General features: G+C 39.2%; 1 protein-coding gene across 3 annotated transcripts in view; it reads left to right on the forward strand.

Annotated features, from left to right (window-relative positions):
- PLCB4 (phospholipase C beta 4) overlaps positions 1-20762 on the forward strand; it is a 207317-nt gene that overhangs the window by 148625 nt on the left and 37930 nt on the right. For all 3 annotated transcript variants that reach the window (XM_082306164.1, XM_082306165.1, XM_082306163.1), the window contains 12 exons: positions 60-144; positions 2709-2799; positions 3720-3815; positions 5372-5472; positions 7197-7232; positions 9887-10028; positions 10672-10756; positions 10977-11101; positions 13111-13162; positions 15426-15528; positions 17287-17451; positions 20300-20504. In XM_082306164.1, coding sequence (XP_082162290.1) covers positions 60-144; positions 2709-2799; positions 3720-3815; positions 5372-5472; positions 7197-7232; positions 9887-10028; positions 10672-10756; positions 10977-11101; positions 13111-13162; positions 15426-15528; positions 17287-17451; positions 20300-20504 — 1286 coding nt within the window. The remainder of the gene's footprint in view (positions 1-59; positions 145-2708; positions 2800-3719; positions 3816-5371; positions 5473-7196; positions 7233-9886; positions 10029-10671; positions 10757-10976; positions 11102-13110; positions 13163-15425; positions 15529-17286; positions 17452-20299; positions 20505-20762) is intronic.

Consider the following 20762-nt stretch of genomic DNA (forward strand, 5'->3'; position numbering starts at 1 on the left):
CTGAGTTATAGTGATTTCTTTTTTCCTATTTAAAAATTAACCAACATGATCTTTTCCAGCAAATATCAACAGTACAAGATGTCAAAATACTGTGAAGATCTTTTTGGAGATCTCCTGTTGAAGCAGCCTCTAGAAACACATCCAGTATGTTATATTCTGCCAGTATTATTTTTTTTTTATATTAGCTGTATTTAAAAGAGATGATAAACTGGGATCATATATAATGCTGTTCACTGCCAGTCCTGTGCTTTCAAAAATGACTAGTGATTTTGGATGTCTACGCTTTTTGGTACAAACTTGACCTTCTCTGATTTGTTTAATCTCTTCTGTACAGGGCTCTGGCGAGCAGCCTGGGGAAATCCATCCCCTTGATGTGTGACGTAATATCAGCACCTACATAAAATACACCACATATATTGTATTTGCAGGTCATACGTAACTCTGAAATTGCCAGTCACTGTTGAAAACCAATTAATTATAAATTGCATGGTTTCAGCTGAGGAAACCTCTTCTTTCAGCTGCACTTTGCATGCTTCATGTTCCTGATCAGGTCCTGCAGTCTAGGTGGCCCCCACTACTGCATTAAGAATTAAATTAAGCACAAAGAGTTCCCCGCAGTCTCATTTGGACTCTCAAGTGCACTGTAATCTGCATGCACTTCACTCTCCTGCATAGCAGGAGATGACAGCAGCCACTCCTTCACAAACACAATATTTGAGACTTTAATAGCTTGTTACCCAGGGCTTGCAGCTACTCCTCCAGGCCTTCCTTACTCTTCTGAGCAATGTGCTCGCTCTCTGCCAGCAGCCACCCAAAACCTGCAGATGCTCTTTAGTGCTGTGGGGGACCATGGCGAAGAGGACTCTTGCCTTAGCTTTCAGCTCCTGTTCATGACCCCTGCAAAGGGGCCTCTTGGCATTGTCATCTCTAGAGCTGTGCTTTTCTTGGCTTGCCTTTTGCATGTTGCAGGGACAGCAAGGCAAAAGGCTCGGTGAATATCAGGTTGGTGCCATGAAAAGTGCATCCCAGAGAACTAAATCTGTAGCGTTCCCCTGTAATGTATGTAGCACCTTGCCACATTCCTCACAAATGACAGCTTCCAGCAGCTTTCAGGGAAGCCTAAAATAGCGCTGGCCAAAGGCCGTCATGCTGCTACCTCAGGGCTCAGTATTACGCCTCAGCTGCCTGCGCTCTGCAGGACTACTGAGCTTTCTGCATTTTGTGTCCATTCCTCCTCATGGGTGAATTCAGTCCCCAGCTGCTCACAAAGCAAATGTTGGAGAGATAGCAGGAGGAGCTTGAAAAGTGTATTTTATGAGTGCTTGATTTCTCATACCTCGACTGACTGAGGAGGGCAGACTTAACAGAGTCATGGCACTGGCTGAAGCAGATTTGGTTTTAAGTAAAAGCAAATACTTGTCCAAATGGGCGTCCAGCTATGCCCTGTGCTTGGGGATGCAGACTGGCATCCTGGAAGCCTGGGCATAAATGAGCTCTGCGGCACTGACATCTAGTGGAATTACAACCCAAGTGCTCTCAGGAGCAATTGTGTTTTCATCCAACATGCTGAAACTCCCATGATTGAGCTAGCCTGGTGGTTGTGGATAATCATTACCCTCCTGCAAGGAGGTTTGCACCCATTCTTCTGAGGTTGGGTGGGGTCGATTTGGGTTTTTTTGCTGGGTTGTTATTTGTTACCTCTGCTTTTTTTATTTGGTTTCAAGTCGTGGTGCTTTGTTCTTTTGTTTCTTCATCTAGAATGCTGCTTCTGTGTAGCTCAGAGTTGGATTTAAAGATAAGAATATCTAAATATTTCTTCAAAGAATTTTTACTAGTCCTGGAAATACCTTCTACTCCTGTGTGCCACTTATGGTTCACTGGAAACCACAGTCCCTTATACCAGCAACTCCCTGCGTAATATTTTTAGCAAGCCTGAGGTGGAGAGGGTGCTAATTACCATACCCAAATCTCTGTTTCATAACCTCAGTGATGTGACAGGGCTTAAATCAGAGGATTTTGTACTTTTTCTTTTCTCAATAATATTTTTTCTTCTTCCCCAAACTGGAACAAACCTTTTAGTAGTACTTCCTCGTGTACGTGAAACTTGCCGTTTGCCTTACACAAATGCTGAAGATGTGACCCTGTAGCCCTACTGGCAAAAATAGTCCTCATTACCTAGCTAAGGACTGGGTAGTTTTCCATTCACCAGTGCCAGCCCATTTCTATTCTGTAAGTATGTGTGGGCTGCCTCACTGGCGTTATTGCAGCTTGAAGGGACCATAAAAGGTGACTTATTTAGAGATCAAATGATAATGGGCTAAACTGCGACTTGAACTGTGTGTGAACCGCAGGGAGAGAGGGAAAGTAGGAAGTCCTCTGATGAAGAGTTGCAGGTCACATCCATGCCCACTGCTAGGCAGGAGAGAGAGGGAGACGTTTTGACCAGCGCAGGTGAGGATGGTGTAGGCTGGAGACCGATGTGCTGGCTTCAGCCAGCAACATTTACCTGAGCACAGCTTTCCCATGGGATAGGGAAGCAGCAGAGGAGACTATATAACTGCAGTCACACTACATCCCAGGGTTGTGCCTGAGGTGGCACTGCTTGTTCACTGCCCCTTACCATTGCTGTCCTAAAGTCAAAATCCCAAATAAGAATACAAAGGGGCCAGACAGCTGTTATTAAGCCTTTTCTTTAAATTATTTTACAGCTTGATCCAGGTAAAGCTTTACCTTCTCCTAATGACCTCAGAAGAAAGATTCTTATAAAGAATAAAAGGCTGAAACCTGAAGTAGAAAAAAGTAAGTAAAGTTTGTCAAGTATTAAATTGAATGAAAGTCCAGATAGATACGAATAGACTTTGTTACTAAGGTTTCTAAATTGCTTGTACTGTAGTGTTAGAAGAATAGGAATTATATGTAAGTGACACTTTGTTTGCCCTTGTGTTTCATAGGAGTGCCAGAGTCAAGGCCTTGATATCAGCATGTAGCATAGGCGTAGATAGACCTAGAAATTTAATCGTGGGTCTTTTATCGGCTTGCTGGTTGAGCTAAAATATAGCGCAGATATAATCTCTTGAAAATCCTGTCGACACTGGTATGTTTGCATTGCTGTGTTTTTCCAGGATAAGCATAAAATGAAATGGAATTTCAAATTGCTCTTCTTGCTATTATTGCCAGTTCTGATGCTTATCTTCTTTCAGTAATAATAATGTTGCTGTATTAGTTTCCAGTATGGCTGTAGTGATAAACCCTGGTCCTCCTCCATTCAAAGATAAGCATGCAGACCTTCCCCTGACTTCAGTCATACATGATTGTGTTCACACTGTCTAACTGAAATGCACATGGGAACACAACTGAAAATCCAAGCACTTTGCCTCCACTTGCATAGGTCAGGCACCAAAGAAATAGCTGTCTGTTTATTCTTTGAGGAAGTAATATGCTTGCTCCAAAGACCTTTGAAGTCTATGGAAATATTTTTCTCAACTTCTAGTGAGCTTTGGATACAGCCCTTACTGACCACTTTTCAGATCTAACAACAGTGTATCTCTAATGATGCTCTTTCTCTGTAAAATTTTATTGCTAACTGAAAACTTAGAGAACCCTTTAAATAAAAGTAGCTCTCAGGATCAGAGAATCATTTATGATTGTTCTCATGTATTTCTTTGTGCTACAAACTGTTCATGTCACAAGTAATTTATTTTTATTTTTCTTATTAACAGAACAGCTTGATGCTCTGAAAAAGATGATGGAGGCTGGGGAAACTGCTGCTCCTGTAAATATCCTAGAGGATGATAATGAAGAAGAAATAGAAAGTGGTGAGGATTTCATAGAGAAGGGCTCTCAAACATTGCCACGTAGGCTGGCATGAGCAGCTAGTATGCATGTTATGCACATGCCCATGGTCTTTGGCAGCAGCAGTAAGTTTGGGCTCAGTGCAGGACCATTTACACAGACCTCCAGCCTTACCATCTCATCTCAGATAGATACCACAGCTGCTCCTGGCTCTGTGGCAGGCTGTGGTAGGAATGTGAGCTCAGCTGGTGGTAATAGCGGTAATTTTAACTTCCACTTACTGTTCAGAAGTCATATTGGACAAGCAACCAAGTCAGATTTTCACTGTGTGTATATATATGTGTGTGTGTGTGAGAGAGACAGACAGACAGACTGGGAAGCTGTGATCTTTGCTTTGAAAACATATTTTGTCACTATTTTTAATACTTGTGTCAACATCAGATTGGATTATTGCATTATACTTTATAAGGATAAAATGAGGGATAGAATTTTTCTTGCCAAATTTCAGATATCTTCAGTGTAAACATCTAGATCTGAGCCAGTGATGTGGAATGTGTTTATGGCCAACAGAGAAAAATAGACATATCTAGGGAGTGATTCGCCTTGTTTGTTTTAAATGTCCACCTTCAGAAGAGGTAAATTATGCATTGCCTGCAAGTGTCTGAACCAAGGTACTGGCCCATGGCCCATGTCACACTGTACGTCCCAGCTTCAGCCTACCCCTTGGTCCTCTCCTTGATTTTTTTTTTTTTTTTTTTTTAACTAGCACAAAGCCACTGCTGTTGCAGTCAGTAGAGGGCCTCATGAAAGATATTCTTTGTGATCCAAATCTTGGTATCTGTCCTTGCAATGCTAAAAAAGACTGAAGTACAATAATTTTTTGGAGAGGCCTCTCAGTATCTTTCTTCAGGTGATCAAGGAGCGCAGAGGAGATTCTGTCGCTTTGCAGGCTGGTTTCCATTGGAATGCTTAGTTCTAATCGTGTTCTTATTGTGCTGTGTTATTAATTATGTGCTAGACTACCAAGATGCTCAAATAAGTATTTTCTAAAATTATTGTTTAAATCTGTATGAATAATGTGATTAATGGTTTTGTGTTTGTAAGAAGCCTTTTTGGCTTCTTTGAGTACACTAAGTTCTAACAGAAAATCACCTTAAAAGCAAATGAAAATTTATTCCCTACAGTAGGAGCACGTAAGGAGACTCTGACAATGCACATGAGAAGCCTGGACACCAGCAACTTTTTACATCTTTATTTGAAGAACTCTGTCTTCATTTCTTGTTATTTCCCCAAGCCTATTGCGTTGGGTTTTTTTAAACACTTTTGCTAAGCAAAGTACTGATTCCTTCAAAAATACAGTAAATAAAATTTCTCTTACTAACTGTGTCAAAGTTGTAAGAATCTCAGGCCTTAGCTGTAATTTACTGCTAATGCTTAGATATCTAATACCCTGGATTTTATTTCTGTTTAAAAAAAATGCCAAAACCAAACCTGTGTATTCAACTGTCATTTGTTTCATGTCTCACACAAAACCAGTAATTGCTGTTTTTTGTACTGATCCTTTCTCTTTTCTGTGCAGCTGACCAGGAAGAAGAAGCTCATCCAGAGTACAAATTTGGAAGTGACCTTACTGTAGATGATTACAGTCAAAAAGAAGCTGTTGCCATCAGTGTCAAAAAGGTGGGATTGCTGCTTTGTATATATTTCTTTGGAAACTTTCCATGGAGGTGGGTGTAGAAGACACTCTGGTTTGTGGAAGCATCACAGCACATGTTCAGAAGAGTCAAACCCAAGATCTTCACCAGATTCCTAACCTTTAGGTTCATGAGAAGACAAAATTCTGTAGCCAAAAATACTCTCTGCTTCTTCAGGTAGAATGCAGGTATGTAGGGAAACAGTATACAAGTGGAGAATTTGATCAAAAAGTACTAATTAAAAGCAGCAAGCAGTTTCCTGCTCCTGCCTCTGATATTTTACTTTGCATCTCAGTTGCAGAGCCCTAATATGAGGTGGAATATCAGCTTCCTCGCTCAACAATGTGTTTTTGCAAGGCTGCATCCTGTATCTTCATTACAGGGATTCCCTGGGTCATTTTTTATTGTTAACTCTTAAGGTAGAGTCTCCATTCCACCTACAGCAATGATGGCAAAATAGGACAATCATTCCCCAGTGGGGTGGTATGGCAGTGGGGCTGTACCAGAGAGCCAGCTGGCAGACAGGGTAAGAGTCCCCTTTATTCCACTCATACTTGATTTAGTACAGCTTATCAGTCTGTGCTCAGTAACTTGAATATTACTTGACAGTAATTAGGTACAGAATATTGGAATTCAAAACTAAGCCTGCTCTGGCACTGAAGGCGTTATTGCTGCTTGCTACAGAAAAAACACCCACATGTGAGTGCTAAGGTACCTTATCAGATCATGCTCCTCTGTCACTCAAGTATTTCGGCCACTTCTTCTCTCCTGCCTGGCTACCTCTGGATCTTACTCCAGATAGAAGTATAGGTATGGAAAATCTTTCATAGCACAGATTGCCCTTGGCAGTATGTCTCTAGCAGTATCACCGAGACATCAGACCTGCCTTCTTGGTATTTCTTCAAATCAACATCTTTGCTTCTTCAGGACTTTTATGAATCCTCCCACTGAAGTATTGTTTAACTTCTTTGCTCTAGGGCTGCTTTCGCTTACTGAATCAGCCTGTCCTTAACTGCCTGAGTGTTTTGGGGTTTGGTTTTTCTTTGTTTTTCTTTTTTTTTTTTTTTTTTTTTCTTTTTTTATTAGTCACTCATCCTCAGCATATGCCCTTGGGTAGCTTCTCTGCTTCTTTGCTGATCAGTGACTCGATCCTTATTCTTTAGGAATGTACATTCAGTGCCAAGTCAACATTTATCTGTGTAAGATTCTCAGTAGTGGCAGCTTGTAATTGAAGACAGGCAGCAGAGCATCCCATTGCAAATAACATCTTGAGATAGGCCTTTTCCAAATGTGGACATTTAAAGCACAGTTTACAGCAGTTTTAACCCTTAAGTTTTCAGAGCCTGGGCAGTTTGCATGTCCAGATCAGACGGTCTTTTGTGTTGTCTGGGTGTGTCATTCTTTCATTCTTCTCTGAAACTTCCTGTCCCCAGCATCTAGTGATAGCACTGGTTTGGGCTTACCTGTCTGGCATCCTCCCTCCTATTCCCATTGCTAGCCAGCTGTTGAATTTCATATCTTGTGTACCCAGATTTGAAAGAAACTGCAAATTTTTGCAAATGTATGGGACGGATGAGCCACGCAGGAAGGTGGAAAAGGGTATACTTTTTTGCTAAATGCATTAACTTTTTGAGGATTTTTTTTTTTCTTACTGTGAGTGTTTCCTATTGCTTTTTCTTTGGGTAATGTCTATATATTTTTTTCCCTTAGGCTGTTGAAGATTCTGAGCAAGAAAACAGTAAAAAGGTGACATATAGGATGTTATGTAGTTTGTTTTATTGCTTTATATATAACGTACATATTACTTACCATGCATTCTTAGTGGTTTAACAATTTTATGCACGGTTTCACTGCACCTACAGAGTATTTTTGAAAGTGATTCTACCTCCTTTTCACGTCTAGGGTTTCTTCTGCTGTACTTTTATATTGGGGTTAGGGCTGTCAGAAAATTTGGGGACAGACAGGAGTGCATGACTTTTGCCTCCTTAGAAGTGTCTGATCTCAGTCTCAAATGTGATGCACTGGGAAACAGCAGTTCTTTGAATGGTGTTGAGATGTTTCATCCCTGCTTCTTTTTTTCCCCTCTTCCCTTACCCTGACTGCACTTTGTTTTCCTCTCTCTTTTTCCTCCTTTTGCTTTCCCTTGGGACTTCTGCATTTATCTTCTCCCAGGAATCCCTTCTGTAAGACTCTTCCCACCTCCTTCTGCTCTTCTCCTTCCTTCTCTCATTAAAGCTGCTCCTGTTCCTAACCACACTTTGTTTCATCTATGTTGTTTTCTAAGTGGGTTCTGCTTCTTGTCTTGAGGGGTGGGGAGATGTAAATAACCTGGAGAGACATCAACTTTTCCCCATTGTTTTCTCTAGCCCCTAAAAGGGTCCTGTACTGTTGTAACCATTCCTTTGTTTCCCTAGGCTTTAAGAAACATTCCATCCTTACCCCTTTCTAATTCATAGTTTTAAATTTGTGAACACTGCAAAGAGTATAGCCCATTTACTCTAAAATTATGGGTCTGCAAGTAAATAAGATAAAATCAAGGATGAGTAGATTGTCTTAGAACATTGTCTTAGAGCTAGTGTGTCAGTAATGCAGTCATACAGCTCTAGTCTGCAGGGTACTATTGCCTTGGCGCTAAGGCGTGCGTAATCCCCTTTGGCTTCCTTTGCACTGTGATTCATTACTTAGACATTTATGGATCAAGATAGTAAAATATGATTAGCAATTCTGAGCAGTCAGCAGGAGGCACACTGAAGGAGCCTGGAGATGGGTGGCCAGTTCTTCCTGAATTACTGGTCTTCCAAAAATGAAGACACTGAAAAGGACTAGTTCCTTTGAAGAAATTTGGCCTTGATTTGATCTAAACTCTATTAACAAATATTGACCTAGTAACAGAAAAATACATGTATTCTACTAATAAGGGGATGTACCATTTGGCATATTTAGGGAGCAGATCTGTGAACCCTCAGTATGTGGATTCCTGAAAAGCAGTTGGGCTGAGCCCTGGTGATCAGCACTAAAATTTCATGGGCCACTGGAAGTTTAATTCAGTCTAAAATGCACATAAAACCACGTGCACCTGGACTCATTCCGATAGCTCAGCTATTCTATGCAGTCAGAAAATGACATTCCTTGTGACTGTAATTGTCTTACCATATCAAGGCATAAATTGTTTCACTTCACATGGAATTCATGTTTTGAAATGTGTCCGCACTATATGGCAGGTAGAGGTACATGCCCATAATATTGGCAAGTAGTTTCACATTTCCTTGCCTCTCCCAACTCCTGAGTAAAGGAGTTGCAGTAGTGTAGGTACTGTGAACATGCTTTAATGCTGTTAGACATGCTGAGATTTACTGCCTGAGAAAGGACTTTGCCGTGCTTCCCGTTACAATAATGGAGGAGAACTTTGACAAACACGGGGTGCATTCTCAAAATAAAAAGCTGTACTGTAAGAATTTTTTAATACACTTAGTAATTCCTTGCAGAAGTTCACTGTCAGCCTGCAGTAGGTTAGATGTTTTTGGTAACTGGTTCACTGCTAGAAGAACAAGCTAAAATGTGGGAATAATGCCATGAACAATAAGCCTTGCAGAGTTTGCTTAGATTGACAGAGATCTTTCTTTTTCTTTCCTTTCTTTCAGTGAAAAGAATGTGTTTCAAACTGGTTTAGGGAAAGGAAAAAGTTGGACAGGTAGATCCACATGAGAAGCGCTTCCTATTGTGGGTTTTTAGCAGATGAGATACTTGTAGAAAACTTTTGAAGTTCTGTTATAAATATAGTGCATCTTTATGTGAATGATGGATTCAGATTTTTGTCATTTCAAGTGGCCAGGAATATGAGCTGGTACTGTGTCTCTTGTTGGTCTTGTGACATCTGTTTGTCCAATGAAGGTTGTAATCCCTGTATTTTGGTCTGCTTTTATTGGTAAAGATTAGCAATTGAACCTATTTGTGCTTTGATGTTGAGAAAGTTCTACTCAGTACCAAGTATGCATTACCCCACCACAGTTGCTATGAGAAAATGTATACTAAATCACAATTCTTAAGAATTTATTTGTCAAAGACAGATCGTTATCTCCCACCATTGTTCAGTCTGTTGTAATATTTATCTTTTATCCCGAAGTTATTCTACTAACATCATGTAATATTTACCCACTGCTTAGGAGCTTTTCTATCATCAGTCCTCTTGCATGTGTCTTGTAACACTGAGAGTGTTTGGTGCATATAACAGTAAGAAAATAAATCTCAATCTGTGACATTAAATTTCCACTTTTCTTGTATTAATTTGCACTTTCTTTAACTTTCTGCAGATTTGGGTATAATTTTGTAGCACACTTGAAAATTCCAACAATAGTGTTTGCACACACAAATAGTGATTATTCTTTTTAATGTGTTTTCAGGGTTTAGTAACTGTTGAAGATGAACAAGCGTGGATGGCATCTTACAAATATGTAGGTGCCACAACCAATATACATCCATATTTATCAACAATGGTCAACTATGCTCAACCTGTAAAATTTCAAGGTTTCGATGTAGCAGAAGGTAACATAAAAGGTTGAATGAAATAAAAGTATTTGTCTGCTTATTCTAGGTAGCTTTTTATTCTCTACATTTCCTGAGTTTAGAAATGGCATAAGACTCTTCTAGTTTAATGACAGTCGTCAGTATATTATTAGATCTCCGTTTCCTTGAATGTAAAGTTAGCATGTTATTCCGTTGGTCATCCACACGGAGTCACTAAATTACTGGGAGAATATGAAGCTGTTGAGGTTGATTATATTCTACAGGCCTTTCCAACTAAACTGCTTTTTTCAGTTCATCTTTGGGTAAAGTAAGGGGAGCATGATTGTCACAGTGGTCAGCAGTTAGCTGATGCTTTCATATTGCACACTAGACCACTTATTGTGTTGTTTTGCCTTATCTAGCCACACAGTGCAAGCTCTGAATAACAATTTGGTCTTAAACAAAAAAACGGAAATTTTGTTGATTTCCCAGGAAGTGAAAGAAAAAGGCAAGTCAGAAATATTATGAAATTTCTCTTCAGTATAATTTGATTCTATGAGTGACAGGTAATGGGGAAACAGAGCAGAATTTGCTATATCCTGCTATTACATATAGTGCACGATTTTTAATTTTGATTCATCGTTACGGAAGTGTTTTAAAATGTCTTGTCTTTTCTTTCTAGAACGTAATATTCATCATAATATGTCCTCTTTCAATGAATCAGTGGGACTAGGGTATTTGAAGACCCATGCTATTGAGTTTGTGAAGTATCCTTTCACCTCCTCATACCACTTCTCTACTAATGCTACAAATAAACAGCAAGTGTACCTTTCTAGATTTATAGTGTTCCACGTCTATAAAGGAAAAAGGAAAGCAGCTCATAGGATGAGAAATAGTAAGATTAATGTAAGAAATATTGATGATACCAGGATACAACCATACATTTCGATGATGTTTTTATTTACTTTTCCTTGATGAATTATACAGTTATAATAAACGACAAATGAGTCGGATATACCCAAAGGGAGGCCGAGTGGATTCCAGTAATTACATGCCTCAAATTTTCTGGAACGCTGGCTGCCAGATGGTCTCACTGAACTATCAGACCCCAGGTAGGCAGCAACGACCAGTGAACCTCAATCCTAAAGAATGGCTTAGGCAGTAACTCTCAAACAGATGCCATGGATTTGCTTCTGGCATTTTTTGAGGAAACAGACATATGGCTAAATAATACGGTGGGGTGGAATTATGGAAGCGTAAGACAAGGAGCAATAAAAAAGCCATACATAAAAGGAAAATTCAGTCTCCTTTCAGGGAAAAATAATAGCGTACTGTAACTTCTCACATAAATGGTAATGTTTTATTAATAAAAAGTATTAATTACAGGGAGATCACTGTTTTCACAAAACACAGCTTTGGCACAGTTGGGAGCATGTCTCCAAAATAAAGATGAAGGAGTGTACAAATTAAGATGGTAAAAAGTAATGACTCTGTGCCAAATGCATTTCTAGACCAGTTATTGTGAAGTGTTAAGAGAGTCATGTTCTGCGTCAGAGAATGGGGTCTGAGATCCCAGCGTAGAGACTGATGCCAGGGAATATAAATGCCTCTCCACAGCATAAACGGAGAGGAATGTATTGTTCCTGTTCAATGAAGGTGTGAGTATAACTAACAGGGTAGGGGTTTTTGTTGTTTCGGGCTTTTCTAAATTAATCTAGGAATGTCTTCAGTCATAGATGTAACAGACCAGTTTTTCCATTTTCTTTTTCTAGCTGTGATAGTGCTTTTCTGCTTTTCCCCCACCCCACTCCCTGCCCCGAACAGTGTCTTTGGTACTGCAGACACTCCTAATGATCATACCCTGTGTTCTGTCCTGCAAAGCTTTGCACTGATTTCAGTAGCTGTGGAGGCAAGAGAAAGCTGTACTGGGATACATTGCTTGTAAAGCACTCTACTGGACACGATTGGGAGGTTGGAGTCAATACGCAAGCTTCATTCTTCTCCCAACACTGCCTCTGCCCACTGCATGTCATTCCCAACCCCTTCATATTGCAAAATAAGAGTGTTAATTGTATAATTGAAAGTGAGCAACTTTCCTGTATTAGCCTTCTATGATCCAGCTGTGCTGACAGGCTGAAGAATAACTGAGGAAACACAAGTTAAGGCTGCCCGGAAAAGCAAATAATAACTGATGTGAGCATATGAGAATCTTGAATTTTGTGTAACAGAGAACATATAGAAAAGAATTTGTCCCTTTTGATAAGGCAGAGTCTCTTGGGCAAGAGAATACCTGTGTTATCACTAAACAAGGATATTGTATTTAGTGTAACTGGAAACCTGCGGGAAAACACTCTATTTTTTGTAATGTTTGGGAGAGGGTTGGAGGGGAAGGGGGTTATTATGTGTTTGCTATCTGTCCTTATATACAAGTGGCATAATAATGCATTGAATAAAATTCAGATGCTTTAAATGTTGAAACTAAGCAATGCTGCTGTGACCCCTGCAGTTTCTTTTTGTGGTATTTTATTCAATTAAGTCCATAGAAATCCAGTACGATATTCATTTCACCTTCTTTAAGACATTAGGATACAGACTGCTTCATCAGAGGTAGTTGTCTGTGGTCATTGTAGAGAAATACACAGTTCTAAGATGTCTCATCTGGTATATTTTGTATGGCTGCCTTAAAATGAGATTATTGCACTGTTAAAAGTGCCCGTATCCCTCCATTATTCAAAATTATTCTAGATCACTAGCAGGAATGGAGACATCTGTACTGTAGATACCAAAAGTTAGACCGTGGAAATCCCATCGCAGGCGCTTAACATGACCACAGTCTGATGCTTCTCTGCCTACCAGGTGTGTTTGAATTCAGGGAGAGACTGTTCTCTAAGCACAGCGTAGACTTCAGCTTGGTTAATAAAGCTGTTGCTACTGTGAAGAAATCTGAAGTTTTCCTATTACTTCCTTTTATTTCTTAGATGTGTGTTTTATATGCATTAAATTTAATTTTCATTTAAACTGGTAATTCTGGACAAATAGTCTTATTTTCTTTTCTAAAAAGGATTGTTCATGATCTGCATTATTCGGAAGGAAAGATAGTAATTTTTTTCTCTCTTGACAGATTTAGCAATGCAGTTGAATCAAGGAAAATTTGAATATAATGGATCATGCGGGTGAGTGATATGATTTAAACTGTTGTCACTGTGTATCAGAATCCTTCATTATGGTTTTAATAAAATTTTGTTGCTATTGATTATGTGTTACAAAAGAAAAATGGCATGCTAGGTGAAGAGTAGAAATTAGCAGAATTCAGGCAGAACTATCTCCTGCAAGGAGGTATTCTGATGAATATGCTTTTTAATTATGCCTGGTTTTTAAAGATGAGATAGAGGAGGCTTTGTGTGCAAATTATGAAGAAGATCATGAATACCGTACACAGTTATTAAAATACATCTTCAGGTTCTGTTCTTTCTTTGAAGATATGCCGCAGAATGGAGATTCATTGCACAGTTCACAGAATTGCCAAATTTACTTGGACAGGTTGAGTCTTAATACATAGGGAACATTTTTTATAATCCATGTACTTTAGTTGGAGAGCAGATTTCACAGAGAATACTGAAGTGTTTCATCTCTCTAAGTTCTTGCTTATGACTTTTGCATGAAAAAGGATGCTCAAGTGATGTTGATAGATGTTTCTCAAATGTTGAGTTTATACCTTAATAGGATAGGATGATCATTAACATCGAGAGAAAGGAGAAGTTTAATGAATTATAGGAAATGACAGTCCAGAAACACATTAAGATCTGCAAACTCATCCTGGGAAGGAACAACTCTCTTACTAATGCAGATCTTATTCAGAAAGAAAATCTAAGTAGATGAAGCTTGGAAAAATTCCTCATCTGCAGAATGGGCAACATAGTACTTTGCCACTCCGTGCCTTTATTTCAGTTGGGAACTCTTCAGATAGAGGCTGTTGGCTTTGACAAAGGCGCAGTCTCTGGTCATTTCAGTCAGAATAACAAAAATAGAAGAAAACTTTCTTGTTTGACCCACAAGCCTGGTAAAAGAGCACATATTCACTCTTGCCAAATGCTCTAAAGGACAAGAGGCATCATGATCAACTAAATTACTCGATTCTTATGCCAGTCTTCTAGTATTACAGTAATATAGTGGTAATATTTTGATATGCATTATAAATGTGGTGCTCTTTCAGTCACAGAAAACACACAGGGCAACGAAAATAAAAAAATGACATTTCCTTCTGTCTATACTCCTTTTTTCTCTGGTTTACAGTTTTCATGCTGATAAAACAAGATCAAGTCACTCTAGTTTCAGCATTTTTTATTTCAGCAGGCCAGAAGCAGAGGCTAAGGGTGTTTCTGATAGTTCCCTTCTTCCCATAACCTACTTTAAATTAATAAAATATTATGAAATCGCACACATATATAATGTAAGAAAAATGAGGGATATTACTTTCCTAAACAGAAGCCACCTTAAAAAAATGGGAGAAGACATTGACATTCTTTCCATTGGAATTTTTGCAGCATTTTTAAATTATTTCTGAATTTTATCTAGGCCTTTGTAACATTGTGTACCAGTGATTCACTAGAGGGACTAAGGGTGGGTAAAAAATAATCTACTAGCAGGTGTTGTCTGTCAGGGCTGCAGAATTAGCAAGATGACTCCAGTTACACATTGTCTTCCACCAGTGGAAGGGAGCCCCTGTCATGCGTAGCACAGCATTTCTGTGATCAACTGCTATTTCATTTTGATGGCAGAATCCTTGGGTTTTGATTCATCAGAGCACGTATTGGCTTCATTGATATGTTGATCCGGTGTATAGTCCTCAGGGATGTATTGTAAGTGTTATTATGGTAGTACCTTTCATGCTACTATAATTAACAATCTGTCAGCACTGACATTATCAGCTGTTTCCCCCAAGGTTTTATAACCGAGATGAAAAAATTAGCTTCAAGCTGAAATTTATTGTATGAGTCTTGACTCTATGGAACTGCTTCATTTAAAAAAATAAAATTGAATAAGACCTCTGTATTTTTCCAAAGTGTTAAAGGATTAAAACAAATGAGAGCATCTACTTTTTATTATATGGTAACTCACTGTATTTTTGAAATGTATTATTAAATTATTTTGCGATGTCCTTGATTATATTACATTTATTTTCATCTTTAAATCCCGGGTTGATTTCATCTCTCAGTAGCTGGTAATTCAAAATTAAGATAAATGTTAATCTGTATTATAGACAACCGTAGTATTTCCTTTTACTTCCTCACACTTGCAGCTAGAATGATAGTCTGTATTTTACAGTGCTGTAGGGAGAGTTAATTGTTTAAAGCTAGAACATCCATTTTATTTGTATTTAATACAATTTTAATTTCCACACAAGAATGATTTTCTTCTTCTTTTTCTTGAAATAAGGTATCTACTTAAACCAGATTTCATGCGACGACCAGATCGAACATTTGACCCTTTCTCTGAAACTCCTGTAGATGGTGTAATCGCTGCAACGTGTTCTGTACAGGTAAAATAGCAACAGACAAACTTCTCTCATCACATCCAAAATCATGTTTAAATGTCAACAGAAATAGGATATCTACAGAAAATGTGTTTGTATTGTGTGGATTACATCAAATTGTTTCCTTTTTTTTTTTTTTTTTTTTTTTATTGCTGGCTAAGACATCTATGTTTACTTGATCTGAGTGGAACATGATAGAATTAGAAATGGTTTGTTATTACATGTTATCACTTAATTTTAAACCCTCTCATGCTCTTTTTGAATTACATCAGTCCACACAAATGAATAAATGAGTGAAGTTCATTTTTGTGGACAGTATGAAATTATACAAACATCACTTGTCACCATAGAGCAATGAGGATATGGGCACACATGGACAGGATATTTTCAAAATAAGTAGAGAAAAATAGTTCATGTGATGGAGGTCCTTACTTTTGAGTTATGTATGAGTAACAAAGTCCATAAAACTTCTATTGTAGCTCTAAAGCATGGTTAGGTATCACGTTTTGGAAGGAAGCTGACAATTATAAAACCTGTTTTGTGACTTGACGCTCTACTCTCTTTGCTCAAATACCCGATGTGCAGCTTAACAAAAGACTCAAGCTTTCATTTATTACTTTCTATGTGCAGCATGGAAATTTCAAACTCTCTTCGACCAAGGATTCATTATGCATTCTAGACATTTAACTAAGTTTCCTTTGCACTTTCAGAAGAACAAAAACTTTTTATTAATGTTGTTTTTCTTCACTGTTAATGACAGTACAATCCCTCCAAGAAGGAAGCTGGATCTGGTAGTAAGAACAGAAGTTCTAAGTATCACTAGAGATAGGACTTAGATCACATGTTGTGCCACTTGCTCTTGTTGTGTGACTAAAACTAGTATAAATTCTGTTATAGAGGAGTTGAGTGGACTGAAGCCAGTGATGGTACCCCTCAGCCACATAACTTTCCAGATTTGTTATCCAAAGTGTTCCCTGAAAGGATGTTAGATCATGAAAACAAATGGACTTGAAATGAGCCTAGGTCTGTGAAATCGTGTTTCAGGTTTTTTTCTTCCCTCCTTGATCATACTAATGAAAACATTAGCTGTATTTTTAAGTAGTAGATCATCTTCATGGAATAAAAATTTTCCCTGGAGTAATCACCTGCTGTGGCTAGATTAATCTTGACTTGGAGTAAAATTGCAACAAATCTTCATATACATAACAATGTAGAGGAGTCGTGTGGGTTTTTTGTTTGTTTGCTTTTTAAGCATCCTACACTTCCCAAACACATAATATGGAGTTAGACTGACACGTGATTAGTTTAAAACCTTTACCTAAGTGAAAGCAGAGTAATTTCCTTTCACCTCTTTGTAGTCAAGACATACAATAGGTGACAGTGGGTCCGAACAGAATGTTTAAAGTTGCGGAACAGCATTGCCCAATCTGGTTGTTTCATTCAGTGTTTTTCAGTAATATAGTGAACACATCTGTGAGACATCGGCTAATTGGGCTGACCGACTTACAACTGTTAATACCATAGCACAATGAGCGCAATCATTTCAAATTAAGGATATATTTAAGGTCTTATCACAAAAGCTTTTCTGAAGGAAGTGCGATTTTAGCACTAAATATACCATTTTCATGTGATGAAATAAATATCTCTTCTCTATAAAGCATTTTTCAGACTGCTGTCAATAAAAAAATACCAATATTTCCAGTATTCATAAAATGCTGTGTACTTTGTATTGCTTTTCCTTACTGCTCTGTTGTTATGTTGTAGGTAATATCTGGTCAGTTCTTATCAGACAAAAAAATCGGTACGTATGTAGAAGTGGATATGTATGGTTTACCCACGGACACGATACGTAAAGAATTTCGAACACGCATGGTGATGAACAATGGTCTGAACCCTGTTTACAATGAAGAATCATTTGTGTTTCGAAAGGTAGGATATTTGGAAAGCACAGTGTGTGGTTGCCAGCCCTTTTGCTCACTTGAGCCACCCCTCCCTGCTTCAGTCTGACTGCTCACATGAATAAGTACTGCTCCCATGAAAAAGGGTTTGTAGGGTTCCTGTTTACTACAGCAAACAATCTAAAGCTGAAATAAGCTTTCAAGAGGTTGTTTTTTGGTTTTTATTTTTTTTTAATTTTGCTTTGTTTTATTTTTCTAATGGATAACCTCTGTAGCTGTCACATGATTTTTTTGTTTGTTTGTTTCTGTTTGGCTTTTCCCTCCCCTTTGCTTCCTCCTCCCACTTGGAGGTAGCCACCTCCTCCGTGGCCATGCCTGTGTTCAAGGTATGCAGTCTGCTCAGAATGAGCCCCCGCTGCTGGACACCATCATTCCTTGGAGATTTCTTCTTCCCTGCCCTGGCAGTGGCTGCTATCTTGCACTGTTCCTTCAGCCCAGAGGGCAGGTGAGATGCTGCATCCAAAGCTAAGGTCAATGTTATTACATGGAAAGGTTGGAAGGGTGCTGTGTTCCTCAGATGTGTTGCCAGCTCCCTCCTTCAGTAGTCCATGTGCATCATGTACCTTTTTCTTTATTTTTTTTTTTCTCAATAACAAAAGAAAAACAAACCTTTTTTTCTTGGTATGGGGGATTTAAAGAGAGAGATCAGTCATCCGTGTTCAGTTTTAATCTCTCAGTCTTTATATATATGATACACACACATATATATATATATATATGTTTTTTTCCTGTCGGCTGGAGTTTCATCCAGACTACATGTGTTAGCAGTGCCGTCTTTGATAACGTCTGTTTTGCTTACACCTGTTTTGTTGTCATGCAAAATTGTTGCTCTTTTATTCCAAAGTGACAGACTTTGCCGAGTTGTGATAACACTTCACGCTTCGGTGTATTACGCACATAATCTTCTTTCTTAGCAGTATAACCAGTTTTTAATAGAAATGTAGTTAATGCAAGAGGTTTTTCAGGACTCAAATATATTCTGGAATGAATGTGACTTCAAGTGCTTTTCTCTTTATATGAGGAGGCACAGGGAAGATGCTTAGGTACAATGACAGGCAGTCATGCTGCCCATGGCTTGCTGGCCATATGGCCAGCATCTGCTGCTTTCTGGTTTCTTAAATCAAAAGGCCCATAAACTACAGGGTGCACACAGCTTCAGTCTAAAAGGGAGGTACCTGTGTATCGTGGCATGGGTACAGTGGCTGATGCCAATATTCCTTGGACTTTCTGCTCTACTCTGCAATGAACGATTGCATGGTTGCATATTCTCTTGAACAACTCATACTGTAAGTCAGCCAAGAGATTATTTTTCTTCATCTCAGGCCCTTATCATATCAGGCTTAGCATTGTAATCAAGACATACACTGATGACCAAGCAGATGAATGGCATAAACACAGCAGGAACAATTCCTCTAATTGGAGGAAATGAAGGCGTGGGGTGCACAGTGCTAACATGTCATGAGGGTGGAAGTGCCTACCAGGATGCCATAGAACAAATTAATGGAGAGGGAACAATAAACTTCTTAGTCCCCACTCCTGCTCCCTAGCAAATCTATATCTGAGCCCATCATGTAATGAAAGATGTGCTGATCTGTGGCCTGTAGACAAGAGATCTTACCTGCCCTGTTTGGGTTACAGTGTTCTCCTCAAGCTGATATTTAATCCTACACAGTTGCCCTCAGGTAATGTGTTTGATTGTTCTTCTGTCACGTTTTCTTGTTTTTATTTTAATTAAAATAAAGCTTCAGTCATTCTAACCCAAGTTCTGTCTTGTCATTCTGTTGTGTAAGGGGGAGGACAGGGTGAGTGCTGGTGGTAACATGTACTGGGAGTGCTACGTTATAATCAAGTAGAGCAGCAGATCCGTGAATAGCTCAGGTGGGTTCAGAGACCAGAAGTAGACTTTATTGTGTGCCCTCTAAGACTGAAAATGAAAGTGGCAGGGGGAAAGTCTAAGGGAGATAGTAGATGCAGTTTACTTAGGTCTTCTCTTTTGTCCCATAAGCATCGATGAATAGAGCCAGGTAGGGAAGGAGTGGGAAGACCTTTCCCAGCATACAGTCGAGGCAGGCTGGCAGGGAGGCTGCACCTCTTGGTTAGGCTGTCTTCTGCTCGCTGCTCCATGCACAGAGGCAGCACCTTTGTTCCAGGGAAGGCAGGAGATTTTTTTGTTACTGTTTTGGTCGGTCCAGATGGGGGCTGACAGATGCAGATAGCTGGCAGCATCCCTGCCCACCATGCATACCATGTATCCTTCATGTTGCGAGTGCAGCACACCCACTTCTGCTGGCAGCATACCATTTCAGCAGGTCTGTCACCCTGTCCTGCCCTCCTCCGTCTGCTTCTCCACTTTGCAGAACCTGTAGTTCAGCATACGTCCCCATCAGCTTGCGCTTGAACGCTTTCTGTTCTTTGCTTTTGGATACATCCCAAATCCCATCTTTCTGCCATAGTTCCTCCTGATTCAGCACTATCTACTCTTCGATTGCCACTGTGTCTGTCATTTCCCAGGTAGTATTTACCTGCCGCCTTATCGATGTCACCTGTCTTCAGTAAAGAAAAATAAATATGCAAAATATTTAGCTAGTTTAACTGTAAGCTGCAGGATTTGCATATTCTGAAATATACTCATTATTTAGGGTGAAAAAAAGCTTTTCTAGGAAAAATTAATCTCAAAGAGTGAGTTTTCAGGGAATGACATTATCTTACAGTGATGATAGTCTGTTTCTGGCATGCCAAGTGAATCGTTCAAACATGGGAGGTGGGGAGGGTGCTGTTGTATTAGAGTCATTGAATTTCTTCATTTTATGGTTTTCCAGGTCATTCTCCCTGATCTTGCTGTCCTGAGAATAGCAGTGTATGATGACAATAATAAGTTGATTGGTCAGAGGATCCTGCCTCTGGATGGTCTGCAAGCAGGTTACAGACACATTTCCCTTCGGAATGAGGGCAACAAACCACTCTCTCTTCCAACGGTTTTCTGCAACATTGTGCTTAAAACATACGTGCCTGACGGTTTTGGAGGTGAGAGAAACCTGTGTCTCAGTGTGCTGTAGATCTTGAGTGTTGGTGTGGAAGTACTGAAGTACTGCGGTGTCAGTCTGCCAGCCAGAAGCAGACACGCAATGCTGGAGGATTGGAAAGTTTAGTATTTTAACTCCTTGGAAATCCTGCGTATTTGGTTAAGAAATCACCTTTCAGACCAAGTGCCTGCCTCAGTGTTAGTGATAATGACATGTCTGTTAAATTACAAAATAATATGGAAAATAAGCTAATACTAGA

This window comes from Platalea leucorodia (assembly GCF_965183815.1).
Source record: "Platalea leucorodia genome assembly, chromosome: 3".
Lineage (NCBI taxonomy): Eukaryota > Metazoa > Chordata > Aves > Pelecaniformes > Threskiornithidae > Platalea > Platalea leucorodia.